General features: G+C 41.5%; 1 protein-coding gene across 3 annotated transcripts in view; it reads right to left on the reverse strand.

Annotated features, from left to right (window-relative positions):
* LOC125454807 (utrophin) overlaps positions 1-17,946 on the reverse strand; it is a 572,019-nt gene that overhangs the window by 549,434 nt on the left and 4,639 nt on the right. Inside the window, exons 1-2 of one of the 3 annotated variants that reach the window (XM_059648279.1) lie at positions 10,297-10,406; positions 2,392-2,599 (exon numbers count right to left, since the gene is read on the reverse strand). The exons of 1 other annotated variant lie outside the window; for it this stretch is intronic. In XM_059648279.1, the coding sequence (XP_059504262.1) occupies positions 2,392-2,464 (73 nt within the window). In that variant the 5' untranslated portion in view covers positions 2,465-2,599; positions 10,297-10,406. Of the gene's footprint in view, positions 1-2,391; positions 2,600-10,296; positions 10,407-17,946 lie in introns of those variants that run through there. One more of the 3 variants, XM_059648280.1, reaches the window with a different exon arrangement.

The raw sequence follows: 17,946 nt of genomic DNA on the forward strand, positions 1-17,946 counted from the left end.
GAAGTTCTTACGAGGAAAGGCTGATGGCCCTGAGGCTGTTTTCGTTGGAGAGAAGAAGGTTGAGAGTGACTTAATTCAAACATATAAAATAATCAGAAGGTTAGATAGGGTGGATAGGGACAGCCTTTTTCCTAGGATGGTGACGGCGATCACGAGGGGGCATAGCTTTAAATTGAGGGGTGAAAGATATAGGACAGACGTCAGAGGTGGTTTCTTTACTCAGAGAGTAGTAAGGGAATGGAACACTTTGCCTGCAATGGTAGTAGATTCGCCAACTTTAGGTACATATAAGTCGTCATTGGATAAGCATATGGACGTACATGTAATAGTGTAGGTTAGATGGGCTTGAGATCGATATGACAGGTCGGCACAACATCGAGGGCCGAAGGGCCTGTACTGTGCTGTAATGTTCTATGTTCTATGTTCTAATTGAACTATGGTCACTGGTTCCAAAGTGCTCCCCCACTGTCACCTCAGTCACCTGTCCTGCCCTATTTCCCAATAGTAGGTCGAGCTTTTCCCCTTACCAAGTAGAACCCTCAATACACTGCTTGAGGAAACTTTCCTGAACGCATTTAACAAATTTCACCCCATCTAAGCCCTTAACACTATGGCCCAGTCTATGCTAGGAAAATTAAAACTCACAATACAACAACTCTATTGCTCCTGCAAGTCTCCCCAACCTCCGTGTATATCTGTTCCTCTAATTCCCGTAGACTATTTGGGACCCTATAGTGAAACCACAATAATGTCACCATCCCCTTCTTATTTCTTTGCTCCACCCAGAAAGCCTCACTGGATAATCCCTCAGTTACTTCATCTCTGACTACTGCCGAGATACTCCCCTTAATCAAAAATGCAATTTTCCTCCATCTCTGTCCCACCTAAAGCACCTGAAACCCAGCACATTAAGCTGTCAGTCCTGTCCCTCCCTCAACCATGTCTCTGTAATGGCTATAATTTCCCAGCCCCACATGCCTATCCACATCCTGAGTTCATCAGAATTACCTGTCAGCCCTCTTGCACTGAAATAGATGCATATTAATCCAACAGGCATTCCTCACTCGCTGTCATTGCAGCATGAGAGCGCGCATGTGTGCACACACACAACAGAGGGAGCATGTGTGAGTGCACAAGACAGAGACAGTAGGAGAAACAACAAGGTGTGGAGCTGGATGAACACAGCAGGCCAGGCAGTATCAGAGGAGCAGGAAAGATGACATTTCGGGTCAGGACCTTTCTTCAAAAATCGGGGAGAGGAAGAGAACTCTAAAATAAATGGGGGGGGTGCGACGATGGAAGGTGGATAGATGGGCAGAAGACGGACAAGTCAAGGAGGCAGGGATGAAGCCAGTACAGGTGAGTGTAGGTAGGGATAGGGATTGGGTTGGTCAGTAGGGTGGGAGGGACAGGTAGGTGGGGGGGGAAGACAGACAGGTCAAGGAGGCAGAGATGAGGCTAGTAGGTAGGAAGTGGGGGTGGGGGGTTGGTCAGTGAGGTGAGAGGAGCAGTTAGGTGGGAGAAAAGACGAACAGGTCAAGGAGGCGTGGACAGGACGGGCTGGTCTTGGGACGAGGTCAGGGGTGGGGAGATTTTGAAACTTGCGAAGTCCACATTGAAACCATTGGGCTGCAGGGTTCCCAAGCGGAATATGAGGCACTGTTCCTGCAGCCGTCGGGTGGCATCGCTATGACACCGGAGGCAGCCCAGGATGGACATGTTGTCCAAGGAGTGGGAGGGGGAGTTGAAGTGGTTCACGACTGAGAGGTGCTGTCGTTTGTCACAAATCGAGCATTGGTGCTCCACAAACCTCCGCTTGGTTTCCCCGATATAGAGGAGGCCATATTGGGAACAGTGGATACAATATACCATATTAGCAGTGACAGCAAGTCAGCGCGAGAGAGAGCGAGCGAGCGCAAGACAGCCCTTCCCATCCACATCAGAACAGTAGAAAATACCCTGGCTGTACCGAGTAAATCAGCAACAGCTGCTCACTGAATTAGTACACGCACACAGAAGGTGCTGTTTTGGTTACATTTCAATTTTGCTTAAATTACATTAACTATTGAAAATATATTTCAACATAGTCACTGAATGGCACCACAGTACTTGACAGGTTTAAATGCCATGCTTAAATATTTTTAGAACATGTGTATTTCCATTAACTTTGTCAAATAGCAAAATTCATAATTCATGCATAAAATAAGGTAATTAGCCATTATCCACGTAGTATGTCTGGCCACATGGTCCTAAAATAACTAATCAGTCTCACGAAACAGACGCTTGAACACAACTATATTGCAAATTGCTATGAATACTCAGGTTAAGGAAAGAGGAAAAAAAACAAGGCCAATATTTACAGATTCTGTAGAACATTTTCAACAAACACACCTGATCTCCATCTGATGATGTCACCAAACTCATTTGGTGGACTGTTTCCTCCCCCAGTTGTGACTTTGGCCATAGTAAGTTAACGATGTAACAGACTGTCAAGGTCTACGTGCACTGTTGAAGCAAGAAAGAAAATCTGACAAGCTTCAAGTGGTCCTTTTTCTCCAGAATTCTCTTGTATACTGTGCCTCTAGTTGGATCCACACACCTAATTAATTCAGAGAGGAAATAATAAATAATACATCATGAACTAAAACATTTTGAAAGAACATGTAGATATTATACATTTGAAACTTTAATAACTGAAACATATCAACAAGTCAATAGCACATACTCTACACAATTTAAACAAAGAATTTGCATTTAGAAAGCATATTTCACATTCACAGGGAGTCGGCAGGCATGAAATAGCTCATTTTAAATTAGTCACTTTTATCTAGGCACAAGGTGTACAGAGTATGTGCAAGGCCAAATCCCATAACAGTAAATGAAATAAATGTTCACAATCAGTTGTGGTGGTCTTAGTTAAAGAATAAAACTTAAGCTAGAATAACAAAGAACACCTGGTACAACTTTGAAAACTGTGATGCGATTGCTTGCACTCATCTGGAGTATGGAATTTCAGAGAATCAAGATATATAAGAACAGACAGGAAAGCAGAGCTGAATCCCAAGATCAGTCACAATCACATAAAATGGTGGGGCAGCCTCTGAGGAGCATTTGGTCTTCTGCCTCCCTTATTTCTTTTGTTCTCCGTGCATAATACAAGTTCCCATCGATTTTTGAATACTGCGCAAATTCAAGAGAGGGCAATAACGGCATAAAACCAATTTTACAGGTGATAGAAATCTCTTCCCATTGTAACTCTTTTTTAAAATCAAATGTAATCACGTAAGACTTCAAACAACCAATCACTTTCAGAACAATCAGAACATAGAGCATTACAGCACAGTACAGGCCCATTGGCCCACATTGTTGTGCCGAACTTTTACCCTAATCCTAAGGTCTATCTAACCGCCACCCCTACCTTATACTATCAACCATATGCCTGGCTAATAGTCGCTTAAATGCGCCTAATGAGGCCGACTCCATTACCTTCTCCAGCAAGGCATTCTACGCCCCTACCACTCTCTGAGTAAAGAACCACCTCTGAAATCGTCCCCACTATCTACCTCCACTCACTTTATAACTATACTCACTCGTAATAACTACCTCCACCTTCAGAAAGTCTCTGGCTGTCCACTCCATCTATACCTCTGATCATTTTGTACACCTCTATCAAGTCACCTCTCATCCTTTGTCATTCTAAAGAGAAAAGCCCTAGCTCTCTCAACCTTTCCCCGTAAGACCTTCTCTCCATTCCAGGCAACATCCTGGTAAATCTCCTCTGCATTTTTTCCAACACTTCCACATCTTTCCTGTAATGAGGAGACCAGAACTGGACACAATATGCCAGATGTGGTTGAACCAGGCTTTTGTATAGCTGGAGCATAACTTCACAGCTCTTGAACTCGATCCCTCCCTCTATCCACCTGGATGGCAGCTTTCAGGAAACTGTGGACATGAACCCCAAGATCCCCCTGCCCCTCCACACTGCCAAGAATCTTTCCGTTAACCCTGGGTTATTGGAGGCTGGATGAATGACTCCAGATGCTTGTTGGAACCCTGTGGAATTCCACTTGAAAGGCCTACTTGGGAGCTGCTGGGTAACTTTAAAATTCCAATGGGAGATTCTCCTGCTTCCAGGAATCCTCCATGAGTGATGTTGACTGAAGATGGTAACTATTTGGGTTGTGTGTGGTACTAAGGACATATTAATCTAGTCTAACATTTAAGTAACTCCAGAAGAGACAGCCTGCGCATCAGTTCTCTGACTCTTAAAACAGCCACCAACCTGAAAACATCCTCCGAACAATCTAACTACACCACACCCTCAAAATGACCCAACCTGACTGCCCTCCTCCCCACCCTGGACCAACTGAACAGACCTTACCCAAATTCAACCCGTCCCCCTCCTCCCTCCATTTTCATGCCTGACATCCCAACCCCCAGCCCTCCAAACTCCATTCACTGTACTCCTCTCTGGCTGCTGCAATATCAGAATACTGCAACAGTTCCTGGCTTTCCTAAGCACAAGGAGCCAAAAGTCAGCCACTTCCTTTTTCAAATTGCTTCACAGAAATCAGACGAACTACAAATATTCCACCATGTGTCTGGTGATCCAGAATGTAACTGTAGCACCATCAAATCCTGATAGTTTTACAAGTGGACAGGAGAGTCATAAAAACGTACAGCATGGAAACAGACTGTTTGGTCCAACTCAGCCTTGCTAGCCAGATGTCCTAAATTAATCTAGTCCCATTTGCCAGCAGTTGGCCCATATCTCTCTAAACCATTCCTATTCATTTGGTCATCCAGATGCCTTTTAAATGCTGGTATTGTACCAGCCTACACCACTTCTTCTGGCAGCTCATTCCAAACATACATCTCCCTCTGCATGTAAAAGCTGCTCTTTAGGTCCCTTTTATATCATTCCCCTCTCAACTTATATCTATGCCCTCTCGTTTTGGACTCCTCCATCCCAGGTAAAGATCTTGTCTATTTATCCTATCCATGCCTCTCAATATTCTGTAAAACTCTATCAGGTCTCCCCTCAGCCTCCAATGCTCCAGAGAAAATAGTCTCAGCCTATTCAGCCTGTCCCTAGAGCTCAAACCCTCCAACCCTGGCAATGTCCTTGTCAATATTTTCTGAAACCTTTCAAATTTCAGAACATCCTTCCTATAACTTTTATGACAGAGATTGGATTAATCCCAGTATTGTTGTTAAAATGCATCATATCCATCTTCTCACATGGAATCAGAAATCCAGCCCCTCCATTCCAAATAATTCAACCCAGAGTTCAGGCCAGCATTTCTTCTGCAGAACTGAAGAGTGCTGCATTGTCAGATGTGTGGTCTTTTGTACAATGAACTGAGGCATTATCTACCCTCTCAGGTGAACATAAAAGATACTACTGAAAGGAAAAATACAGGAATTTCTCCCAGTAACTGGTATAGGATTATCTGCTCGCATACTTCACTACTATCAAGTGTGTTATCGACTTCTGCTCAATTTGGGTATCATATTTCTATATGACAAGGGTGAAACACTCTTGGATGTCCTAATGTTGCGCAAGATGGTGTGCAGACGCAAGTTCTTTCTTTTCCTCTGGGAGAAGCTGGAAATTTAAATAAAAACAAAATATGGAAATAGTCAACAGATCAGGGAGCCGCTGCAAAGAAAAATGTTTCAAGTTGAATATGTCTTGAAAGTCCGTGAAGAATCATATATGACTGAAATGTTAATTTTGTTTCTCACTACACAAATGCTGCCAACCTGCTCATTTTCTCCAATGCTTTGTTGTTGTAGAATCATTACAACAATTGACTGCCTAAACCTCAAAATACTTCACAGAATCATAGAATCCCTACAGTGTAGAAACAGGCAATTCGGCCCATTGAGTCCACACTGCCATCCGTAGAGGGTCCCACACAGAGCAATCCCCCTGCCCTATCCCTGTAACCCTGCATTTCCCATGGCTAATCCACCTAGCGTGCACATCCCTGGCCATTATGGGCAATTTAACATCGGGCAATCCACCCTAACCTGCACACCTTTGGACTGTGGAGGAAACTCATGCATACGTGGGGGGAAAATGTGAACTCCCCACTAACAATAAGCTAAGGCTGGAATCAAACCCAGGTCCCTGGGCTGTGAGCAGCAGTGCTAACCACTGACAAACCATGCCGCCTCTTAACTGGATTAACTTTTAAAATATACTTATTAGATTTTTATTTCTCCCTGCAATTTGGTGCTGAAGATGTCAGCATAACTCCATAATTCCTTAAGTGTACTAGAAATCAAAGGTGGACAACATATTTTGTTGTATAAACACTGGGGTGAAATATTGACAACTACAGATCTGATACCAATGGCGAGAACCGGAAATAATGAATTTAAGGCAGCCCAACAAAACCGCTTACTGGCACAGTTTTGAAGTATATTTACTGTGGATCGGTCCCCATCCTAGAAATGTATCTATTGATATAATAGTGCTAGAACAGTGAATGCATCCAAACTAAGCCCATAGTCCACCTGGAGTTCCTCAGCCAAGGCTACTTTTCCCTTTAAATCGCAGTTGTCTCAGCCTGTTCCCACTTATACTTCCTATTCACCATGTTTTCCGGTTTGAAACTGTGGGACTGAGGATTTGGAAAGATGGATGCAGTGGATCAATCCTAAAATAAATCACCAATATTTGTTACAATCAGAAATTTGCAATAAATTATGAGAAAGGACTTTCCTATTCCACTTCCACCATCCCCCACCCAGTCCCTAAACACTGAAATTTGAGCCACATCATGCAGCTCAAAAAGCCAGAACCTCAGGATCTGCTTGAAAGCTTGAGCTGGAGAAACTGCAACAGCACGCCCTGAAATGCACTCTGATCATAAATAATGGTGATCCCTGGGCCACTGGGAACCAAATCACGTATCATGTCAAATCACCACATAAAAGGGGAAGTTACTTCCTCAGTATGGGCAGCAGTCCAGTAAATGATGGGATATTGCATAATGGCCCTTTAACACACCACGCAATCGCTAAGAAAACAGCAACAGTTACCAGAAAAAAGACATGTTGCACTCCAAGGTCACAGATCCTTGTTCATTGCATGAATTAATAGGAAAAAATAACTTTCAAAGCAACTTAACATCGACTGTTTCTTGGAAACATCAAAGCCACACAACTACCATTAAATCCCAGCAGTTTCTGTAAATTAAGAGTTAAAACTTTGGTTAAGAGATTAAAATAATTTAGGGAGAAAAGGAGAAATAAAAGTGCAATCACGACAAACAGCTCACGTTAAAGGGGTCAGCCTGGTTGGCTACTAATGGACATAGAGTTTCCCACAAGTGTTCTCATTTCATTACGCGATGAATCTCTGAGGCAGTCATATTTAATTTTTTTTCAAATTTCAAACCACTGTCACAGATTTCAGCAAACTTGGTGCTGGGAAATGTACGTACTATATCATACGTTATGGTAGCATTCATGTTTTACTTTATCTTGTACATTCAATTTCACTTTGTTGTCTTCCATTTGTTTCGCTGTGTCTCATATTACTGAGCCTCAACACTTTTTGCAGTATGTTGGTGTTCTCTGATATAGCCTGATTTTAATTAAAAGATACTTTCAAACTTAAACTTTACAAATCAAAACTTTCACACAGCTTTCTTACCGAGAAAGCAGAAACAAGCTCTGAGCCAGAGTTCATTACAACTCAAAAGCCCCCACCCAAAAAATGCATATTGGGCAAAGATAATAAGTAACACACTGAAATGTCCTTCTTCAAATAGCTCTAAAAATTGTCCAGCTTTGAGTTCTAAAGCTCCAACCAGCAAAAATAGCAAGCAATTCTCATCATAATGAATGCAGGCTTCCTCTTTGTTAACTAAATCGTATTTTCTTCAGCTAACATACAAAAAAAACTTCAAAACTCCACCAAAAATACAAAATCCACAGCAGACATTTCCCAGCAACCTGCAACTCCCCTTTCTGTTGTTCATTTATCAGCCTAGTCTATTATGCCACTGCCCACCATTTCCTTCCTCTCTAACCGTATCCTTCTGCCACCTAACCCTCTCGACAGTACTCACTTTTTACTGCCAAACCTACCACAGCAATTCACATTCTCCCTCTATGCTCAAAGTTTAAATGCAGAAGCGACAGCTGTCTGAACTTGCCAGGCTTGTAAGGACCTGCTAACAACTATTTCCCTGATTAATTAATATAGGTGACTGAAGGTGTACCAATTAGGGAGCTGCCCCTCCCAGGCCAGGGACATTTGAGGAGCTGAATCTGGTTGGAAAGTGGAAGTCAGCAATGAAAATGGAAACCAATTTCAACGTGCAAGACATCAACATTTTGTTACCTAACAGAACTGCTGCCAAAATAAGAATTATCATAGACAATACATCACAGAAAAAAATGCAGGGAAGAAATACTTGGAAATCATTCTCCACCACCTCTTCATTTACTTGTTCAAAGACCTAAAGAAAGATCCTCACTGTTCGCATACACTGTTACTCAAGCTCAGTCAAATGTAGATGAGGCATTGTGAATTTGATCAAGGAACAACATCAAAGATTAAACTGATCTTAGCGGCATTTGTAATCACAGCAAGGTCGAAGTTCAAAGCATTTCCAAAAATGAAGTCTTGTCCTTATTTCAAAGGGATTGAAGTACAAGAGCACGGGTGTCTTGCATAACTTCTGGGATTATGTGAGCTGTTCTGGTGTCCTTATTTAAGGGCAAAACATCATTTCATTGGAGGTAGTTCAGAAAATCTTCACTGGGATGATCCTCCACATGGAGGGATTGTCTTAGGTGCAAAGATTAAACAGATTCGGACTCTACTCCTTGCAGTTTTGAAGAGGAGAGGTGATCTCATCTATACATACAGAATTCTTAAAGGGCTTGACAGGGTAAATGCCAAGAGGATGATACTCCTCATGGGAGAGTTTAGGCCTCGAGGGCACTGTCTCAGAATAAAAGTGCTTCAATATAAGACTGAGATAAGGAGCAATTTCTTTTCTCAGAGGGTTGAGTAGAGTCTGCAAGGAGTAGAGTCCGAATCTGTTTAATCTTTGCACCTAAGACAATCCCTCCATGTGGAGGATCATCCCAGTGTGTTTATAAGTCCTTGCCACAGAGAGCTGTGGGGGCATACTCCTTGTGTATATTTAACACTGAGATAGACAGAATCAAAGACCATGGGGAAAGAGAAAGAAAGTGGATGCAAGAATCCTGCTGAATGGTGGAGCAGGGTCAAGGAGCCAACCAGTCTATAACAGTGATCAGAGATAATGGGAACTGCAGATGCTACAGAATCCGAGATAACAAAGTGTGGAGATGGATGAACACAGCCGGCCAAGCAGCACCTTAGGAGCACAAAAGCTTTTGGACATTGTCAAAATCAAAATCAGCAGAAATCAGTAAATAACCGTTAACCACACACATTCCCACCAACAGAACATGTTTCCATTAACATGATTCATACTTTTCTGTCGAGCAGGCGAGGCAATGCACTTCTTGCAGCCAATGTCATGGGATTAATGACAAAATTATCTCTGTTCTCACACAGGACATCTTAAAAGCACTGCCTGTGTTCTGCACTGATCGCTGAACAAACTGGAATTTCACAATTAGCAATCATAATACTAAACTGCACATGACATTGAATGCTGCAGTCTCAAGGTTTCAGAAGTGATTAGGTTAAGAAGGCAACAGCACAGGTCAGTTTAGCAGACTTCCATCTATCCAGTACATAAATTTCAAATTGCAGGTACTGCACTACATTTTCCCAATTTGTAAGATGTTAAGAAAGTGCAAACATATCAAGGGGAAAAAATCCTGAGAGAGTGTGTATAATAAGAATAGTAATACACAAATGTGTATTTTCAAATGTCTGCATTTATGTAATTCAACCAAGATTAAATATCACAGATTAATATGAAAAGCAATCATTCCAGCATTCAAGTATCCAATGCTCCAAGCAAATGTGCTTCAAACAAGTACAAACCACAATCATAAGCCACTGGGCATGGGTGAGCAAGTGTCACTAACAGTACAAATTCTGTCCTCAACCGACAACCCCAAATGGACATTTTTAGCACAAGCGATTGAACAGCAATGAGAAATACAGTTTAAATCTTCCCCCTCCCTAGCCTAGGGATACTGGAGGCCCAAGAGAGCAGTCCAGCTACCAACCTAGCTGAAGTCTAATAAGTTAGTAGCAGTGTATTTCTTAGATCAAATAAGCTTTCTAGTTTAAGATTCAGTTCTACATTTTACAGTACTTACTGACAGCCAAAGTCTTCAAGCAACCTCCAGCCTATCACAGGCAAAAGTTAAGACCTGCCACTAATCTTTTTGTCTGTACGCAGACAGTTTGATAATTCCACATTTGAAGTCTGAGGCCGGAATGATTTTGATCTGTGGTGCTTAATTTCTACCACTAGGGAGCACAATGAGAGAAGCTGAGCACCACAGTGAGAACACTGAAATGATTCATTGGATCAGCCAACACCCACTCCAGGAAAAATAAGATTTGATGAACGCCTGAGTTTAAAACAGGAAAGGTTTCCCTGAACCAAGAATTGGTTACCTACCCCAGTTTGGGGCTGAGGCCCAAGCACACAAACTTCTAGTCACTGCTGCTCCTGCAACTAGATGCTAAGAGATGGTATTGATACCCAGGCAACTTCTCTCTTCACTTTTCCCTGCAAACTTTTCTTCATCTACCCATCAAGATAGGGCAATGTTACAATTTTTTAACCCAACATGGTTCACAACAGCAATAAAGCCTAAGAACCACCAAACAGTGTTGTGTATCATTGTGTGGATATCTGTGCTACTACAAAGCTCCTAAACTGCCAGCTCCACTTGGTACCTTCGTACTACCAATTCTCTTATGATGTGGAGATTGGACCAGGGTAAACAAGATCAAAAATCATACAACACCAGGTTATAGTCTAACAAGTTTATTTGAAAACACAAGCTTTCAGAGTCTTGCTCCTTCCTCAGGTGTCAGGAGGGAGTTAGCATCAGACATGCAATTTATAAGCAAAATATCAAAGGGCCAGAGAACTAATGCAAATGTGTTAAACCAACCGAAAATGGCTGTCAAATATTTAATCAATTAGAAAGCAGTAATATACAAATTCAAGAAATCCTTTCAAGTCACTGCTCCGAGATAAATAAAAGTTTTATCAGTTCCTTCAGTATACCAGGTGACATCCCAGGTCAGACAATGCATTTTAGCTATGAGGCCTTGTTTAGAATCTGGCTGTGTATCAACTTAAGAGTCAGATTGGTTTTATTTCCAAAGCAGGAATTTATAAAATGCTACACTGACTGTGTACAAAATGTGAGCTTTTTGAACAAAAGGGAATGCGAATGCAAATTCACCCCATAGATTTCACCAGTTCTAACAGGCCACAGCAAAAAACCATGGTGACCTCAGAAGAAAGACACAGGATACGACCAATAGGTTACCATTTGTCATCCAGTACTTCCTGGCAGCGGAGAAACCACGACATATTCTTCACAGCCTTCAACGCATCATTGATGACAATGAGCACCTCAGCAAGATCTTCCCTGAATCTCCACTTCACAACTTCAAACCACCACCAAACCTTAAACTGAACAATGTTCGCAGCCTTCAGGGCAACATCAAACACAACACCATACAAACCTGTCACGGCAACCTCTGCAAGACGTATCAGATCATTGACATGGACACTACCATCACACATGGGAATACCACCAACCAGATGACTCAACAAGCATTGTCTATCTCATGCGGTGCATGCAAAGATGCCCAAGATACAGTACACTGTCTTATCGTCTGTACGGTTTCACCAACAGATGAACGGACACGGCAGAATAATCACAAGACAGGGTTGTTCCGTCCCACTGAGGAATCACTTCAGTGGTCAAGGAAATTCGGCCTCGGATCTTTGAATTAACATCTTCCAAAGCAACTTCGGGATTTAGAACAATGCAGAGTCGTGTATCCATGAGGATGGTCTTAACTGTGACCTTGGGTTCATGTCACACTGCTGGTGACCGCAGCACTTTCTCCAACCCCTCAAGAGCAGGAGCACGCACATGCACACCCCTCACACACACACCACACGCGCATGCGCACAACACGTGCACACAACACACGCACACACACGTACCCCTCACACACCACATAAGCGTGCACCCCACACGCCGCGCACTCCCAACACATGCACACCCAAGACACATCCAACACACCCACCCCACATGCCCACATTTTAAATGCATTTTCTGACCTAGGATGTCCTCTCTGGTACCCTGGGGCAGCTCATAAAACCATTACTTATCACGGGGATTGACTTGAAAGAACTTCTGGAATTTGCATGTTAACCTTTTTATGATGCCTGGAATTTATTTAATGTGTTATTGCAGTGTTTACAGTATAAATTAAATTGCGCTGTATTTGAATTTTTGTTAAAATGTTTTCGAAAAGCTATACCTTAAATTGGAAAATAAGAATAAACAAGTGTTATTAAGCAAAGAATATAATCATAATTAATTAGTTCACAACAAACTGTATGCATTGTTATCTTTGATTCCTATCTATTTAGCATCCTATTAACAGAATTTCATGAAAAAAATCTAGAATAGAGATTTCCAACGATCCACATCATTTTGAATAAATGTCTCCTCAACTCAATCGTAAATGTGTCCTCACCTCTTATTCTGTGATTATAACCCCTCATTTCTGGTTTCCTCTGGCCAGAGAAAACATTCTCCCTGCATTTGAGAAACTGGCTTATTCTCCTTGGACCAAAGAAGGTTAAGAGATGATCTAATTAAGGGGTTCAAAATTGTGAACAATACTGATAGGGTAAAGAAGAGTATTCTGTTTCTACTGTTTGGTATCTCAGTAACTAGGGGTCACAATTTCAAGATTGTCAGCAAGACTGGGAAATGAGGAGCAATGTCTTAACTCAGAGTTGTTAGGATTTGTAATGCGCTGCCTGGGAGTGTTGTGGAGGCTGGTTCCATTTGAGGTTCTAAAAAAACAGATGGATTTATATGTAGTAATTAGTATAGAGGGCTATGGAGATAGAACTGGAGAATGGGGCTAGCAGTAAAAGAAAATATAGGCAAATACAAAGGATAAGCAAAATCACTAATATCAGAAATATCATATCCAAAGGGGTTCTATCATCTCTGTCTCAGAACTGTACAGCATAAGCACTGGCCCCTTGGACCACAATACTACATCAAACATGATACCATGTTAAACTAGTCCCTGCTGCCTGCCCTTGGTCCACATCCTTCCAAATTCACGTGCTGATCTAAAAGTCTTTTAAATGCCTTTATCTTATCTGGTTCCACCATCACCACTGGCAGCGAGTTCCAGATTCCTACCACTTTGTGTACAAAATGTGCCCCTCACATCTCCTTCAAACTCTCCCCCACTCCCCAGTTTAAATGCATGCCCCCTAGTTGTAGACATTTCAACTCTGGGGGAAAAAAAAAGATTCTGACCATCTACCCTATCTAAGCATCTCATAATTTTCTAAGGTCAAAAGTCACACAACACCAGGTTAATTTGAAATCACAAGCTTTTTAAGCACTGCTCCATTCATCAGGTAATGTGAGAGCGCACCCAGGCACAGACTTTATAATCAGAGATCAAAAGATCATGCAAATGATGTGAGCGGCTGTTGACAGGCCGAATAATAGGTCTCTGAAGGTGATCAAGAGTGTCAGATGGTATGAGTAAACTGTCAACAGCTGAATAACAAGTGAAGGGATGACCTATAATCCGATTTGTTGAAGCAGAAAGATAGTTGCAAAAAACTAAAATTAAAGTGATGCTGGATACAAACCAAATGGCTAGAATAACATAAAAAGGTACAAGAGTCACATGCCGAGGGTCCAACCTAAGTAACAGGTCATCCAAAACTATGCAAATTAATTGACGTACAGAGATCATAAGTTATCAAAGTGATTGTGTCAAAACAGGAAAGTACGGAAGATTTTGCAGAACAGCACGGTGGGGTCACATATAGCATGACGCGAACCCAAAATAACAGTTCAGACTGTCTTCATGAGTACAGAACTTAGCTATTAGTTTCTGTTTGATGATTCTGTGTTGCTGCATGCTTATCTCGAAGGTCACTTTGGAGAACACTTAACTGAAGATCAGAGGCTGAAGGTCCTTGACCAATGAAGTGTTCCCCTACTGGGAGGGAACATCCCTGTCATGAATACTAGGATTATTCCACAGCACAACATCGTGGGCCGAAGGGCCTGTACTGTGCTGTACTTTTCTATGTTCTATGTTCTAATACTACCATCACAAGTGGGAACACCACCTGCCATATCATGACAGATACTGATGTGACTCAGCCAATGTTGTCTACCTCATAGACCACAGTCAAGGAAGCCCCAGGGCATGGTACATTGGCAATACTATGCAGGCGTTAAGACAACAGATGAATGGATACAGGGCAAGAACCACCAGACAGGAATGTTCTCTCTCAATCAGGGAACACTTTAGCAGTCAAGGGCATTTAGCTTCCAATCTTCGCTTAAGCAAATGATCTTTTGTTATGATCTTTTGACTTCTTTGATTATGAAGTCTGTGCGTGGGTGCTGTCTTCACATCACCTGATAAAGAGGCAGAGGTCCGAAAGCTTGTAATTTGAAATAAAGCTGTTCAACTATAACCTGGTATCATGTGACTTTTGACCTTGTCCACCCCAGTCCAACACTGACACCTCCACATCATAATTCTATAGACTTCGATCAAGTCTCCTCTCAGCTATGCTGCTCCAGAGAAAACAACCCAAAGTTTTTCTAGCCTCTCCTTATAGATATTACCCTCTAATCCATTCAAGGCTCTCTGTCTGAGCATTAAACAAATGGCAGAGGAAAATCAAAACTGTTGGATAAGCATACGGACATACATGGAATAGTGTAGGTTAGATGGGCTTGAGATCGGTGTGACAGGTTGGCACAACATCGAGGGCTGAAGGGCCTGTACTGTGCTGTAATGTTCTATGTTCTAAAACAACCACCCACAAATGCTACTTTAGTAAAATGAATATTAACTATTCCAAACGTACAGTACTGAAAAGAAATATTTAAAACAGCACCTCGTAAGGTATGGCTTTCACTTACACTGTTGTCAAACCAGAGAGGACACGTCAGAATAATGTTATCAACAGGCAAAGCCATATATTCAAAACTGCTTACTTTAAATAATTCAAGATAACAAGGTGTAGAGCTGGATGAACACAGCAGGCCAAGCAGCATCTATTTAAATTATCCAATGCCTCTGTTTTTAGTACTTTACACAGTTGTTTATTTCACCTAATTAAAATTATTAGGCTACTTTTTATTTCACATAAAAACATTGAAATATCAAGAATGGCTGTGCTGCTTTTAACAGAATAAAATGTCACAAAACACATCAGAGGTAAAAAAAACTGGAGAATGTTGCAACGCTACATGCCACAACAAGAAAGCATTCTAGCATTGTTTTCGATATCATTAGGCTAGCAATATGTTACACTCCAGACAACCAACACGAAATCAGAAATAATGTTGTCTAAATTAAACCTAATAGCATATGAAAGACTCTCATACTAGAGATAAATTGGTTTGATTGGATGCATTGAGTACAAAATGTCAAACAAAATCTCACTTCAACAAAAGAAGTCAAATCAAAAGTGAAACAGCATTTTGTTCTAAATGAGGCTGGAGTTACTAATTCTTGTAGAACACACCGGCAGCATAAACTAACAATATAGGAAATAAAAAGGTGACATTTTTCAATATGACTTCCAGGAACACCCCAACTTCTCATTTCCTTTTTTAGAAACTGAAAGCAAATTACTTGGTATTCTGAACACAAATTGTTTTGTGGTCTTGGTAAAAGTCATTATTGCTCTACCTTCATAACTTAAACCACAAAGGACAACAGTAGCGTCTTGAATAACCGCTATATTAAATTTTTGAAAATGGAAAACAACTGAAAACACTTCAACAGTTCAACAAAATGAAACACCAAATTTGGAAGTTGGCACCAAAAAGACTCAGGAATCCACTTCTGAACCTGATAAAGGTGGCAATTAACTGGACAAGGAAACCGGCCATGGAAAGGGTTATTGGTCCCAACTGTCTGTCTCCCTTCAGTGGTTATGTCCAACCCTGGTGTCTTTGGAGAGGGAGCATATGGTGTCTGCTGGTACACTTCAGGCATTCTGTGACTAATGGGCACTGACAGAACTGAACTACATCATCATCCATCGCAGAACACCAACTACAATTTGAATTTCTCCAGTTTCCTTTGAATGTTTAAAAAACTTTCTAAGAGTGCCCCATTGGGACTGCTCATTCTAGATCAGTTTAATTTGACTACTGGGTTTTTATTTTAAAATAGGATGCCAGTTCCTTATTTAGGTTGTCTTCCTAAACTTTTGAATATTCAAACCATTCCACTGAGGGACTCTTACCATAGAAACTAAGGTAGCCCTGTTTCTCTTTATAATGTGGCTCTCCATCATCGGAAGATATGATCTCAGTTGCTGAGTACTTTAGTCCAGGATTGTCTCCTCACAGTTCAGATCTTTGAACATACTGGCTCACCTGTGCGCCACTCACCCAGGCCCCTTCAACAAAACCTTTGAAACATGTGATCACATCATGTAGAAGAACGTTAGAGCAGATGTGTGGGACACTACCACCCATAAATTCCCCTGCATACCACTTACCATCCTGTCTTACAAATATATTGTCATTTCTTCCGCATCATTGGGTCAAAATCTTGGAACGTCCTCCAATACAGAATTATAGGTCCACCAACACCAAATGGATTGCAACAGTTCAAGAAGGCAACCCACCTTCTCAAGGGCAATCAGGGTTAGGCAGTAAATGCAGGTTTTGCTAGCAATATCCACAGCACTTAAATGAGTAAAATAAAAACCCAAAGCATTCCTGTAACAAGTGAAAACATCTGCCTCAGGTTTTGCTACTTTTCGGCTTGCTGTGGAGTCTCCACATTCTCAAAAGATTCTGGCAAAAGTAGAGCTTCTTCCATGGTTTATATTGGCCGTTCTTTCTTCCTGCATTACACCCTGTAATAACTCAGGAATTCCAACTGGATTTGATCAACGAAAATAGAGTCACTAATCGTGGCATACATCAGCTAGTCCCAGCACAGGAAAGACAGTTCTGCATCCCTGGATCTGTTCTTTTTAAGTTCTACAGACCCGTTCCTGTTTCTGCTTTTACTTTTTTCATCAACAATGAATGGTTTAATTCCATCACCAAATCATCATAACTTTTTTTTCCACCATTAACCAACACCAGTAAAATAACCATGCACCCAATTAGATATTTATATGAAAAGCCCATTGTGGACTTTGCAAATCATCAAAAGTAAGGGAAAGCTAAACAGCATGAGAAGGGGGTCTGGGTCTACCGTTTTATTCTTTTACTTTTTCTATATTTTTATATCTGGAAGTATTCTTACATACAAACAAACTGCTTTCCCATTACTAAATCAAATTTAGGCTTCTTCTGTTGTTCATCATCAGTAGGGCACCCATACAGCCAATTAGGAACATGCACGCAAACTCTATTAAATGTTTGGGTTTTTTTTAAAAAAAAGGTCCGCAAGTGCTCTTACTCACCACTGACGGCTCTCCAACCACCGAGTGACTAACTTTTGTCGTTTGTTTGTAATCATTAACCGCCAGCAGTACAGCACGCATATAGTCAATTAAATAAGTACAGACTAATTCTATCACAGGCAATGCAAACCATCAGAAGACAGGGAAAGGAGGAAGGGGCCTGGGTCTACTTTACACATAGATATTTTCAAACGTCCTCGTCAGGGATGTTCTTAAACAACCATGGAGCAAGTGGGACCGGAGCATGGGCCTCCTGGCTCAGAGG

Source organism: Stegostoma tigrinum, chromosome 9, assembly GCF_030684315.1.
Source record: "Stegostoma tigrinum isolate sSteTig4 chromosome 9, sSteTig4.hap1, whole genome shotgun sequence".
Taxonomy (NCBI): Eukaryota; Metazoa; Chordata; class Chondrichthyes; order Orectolobiformes; family Stegostomatidae; genus Stegostoma; species Stegostoma tigrinum.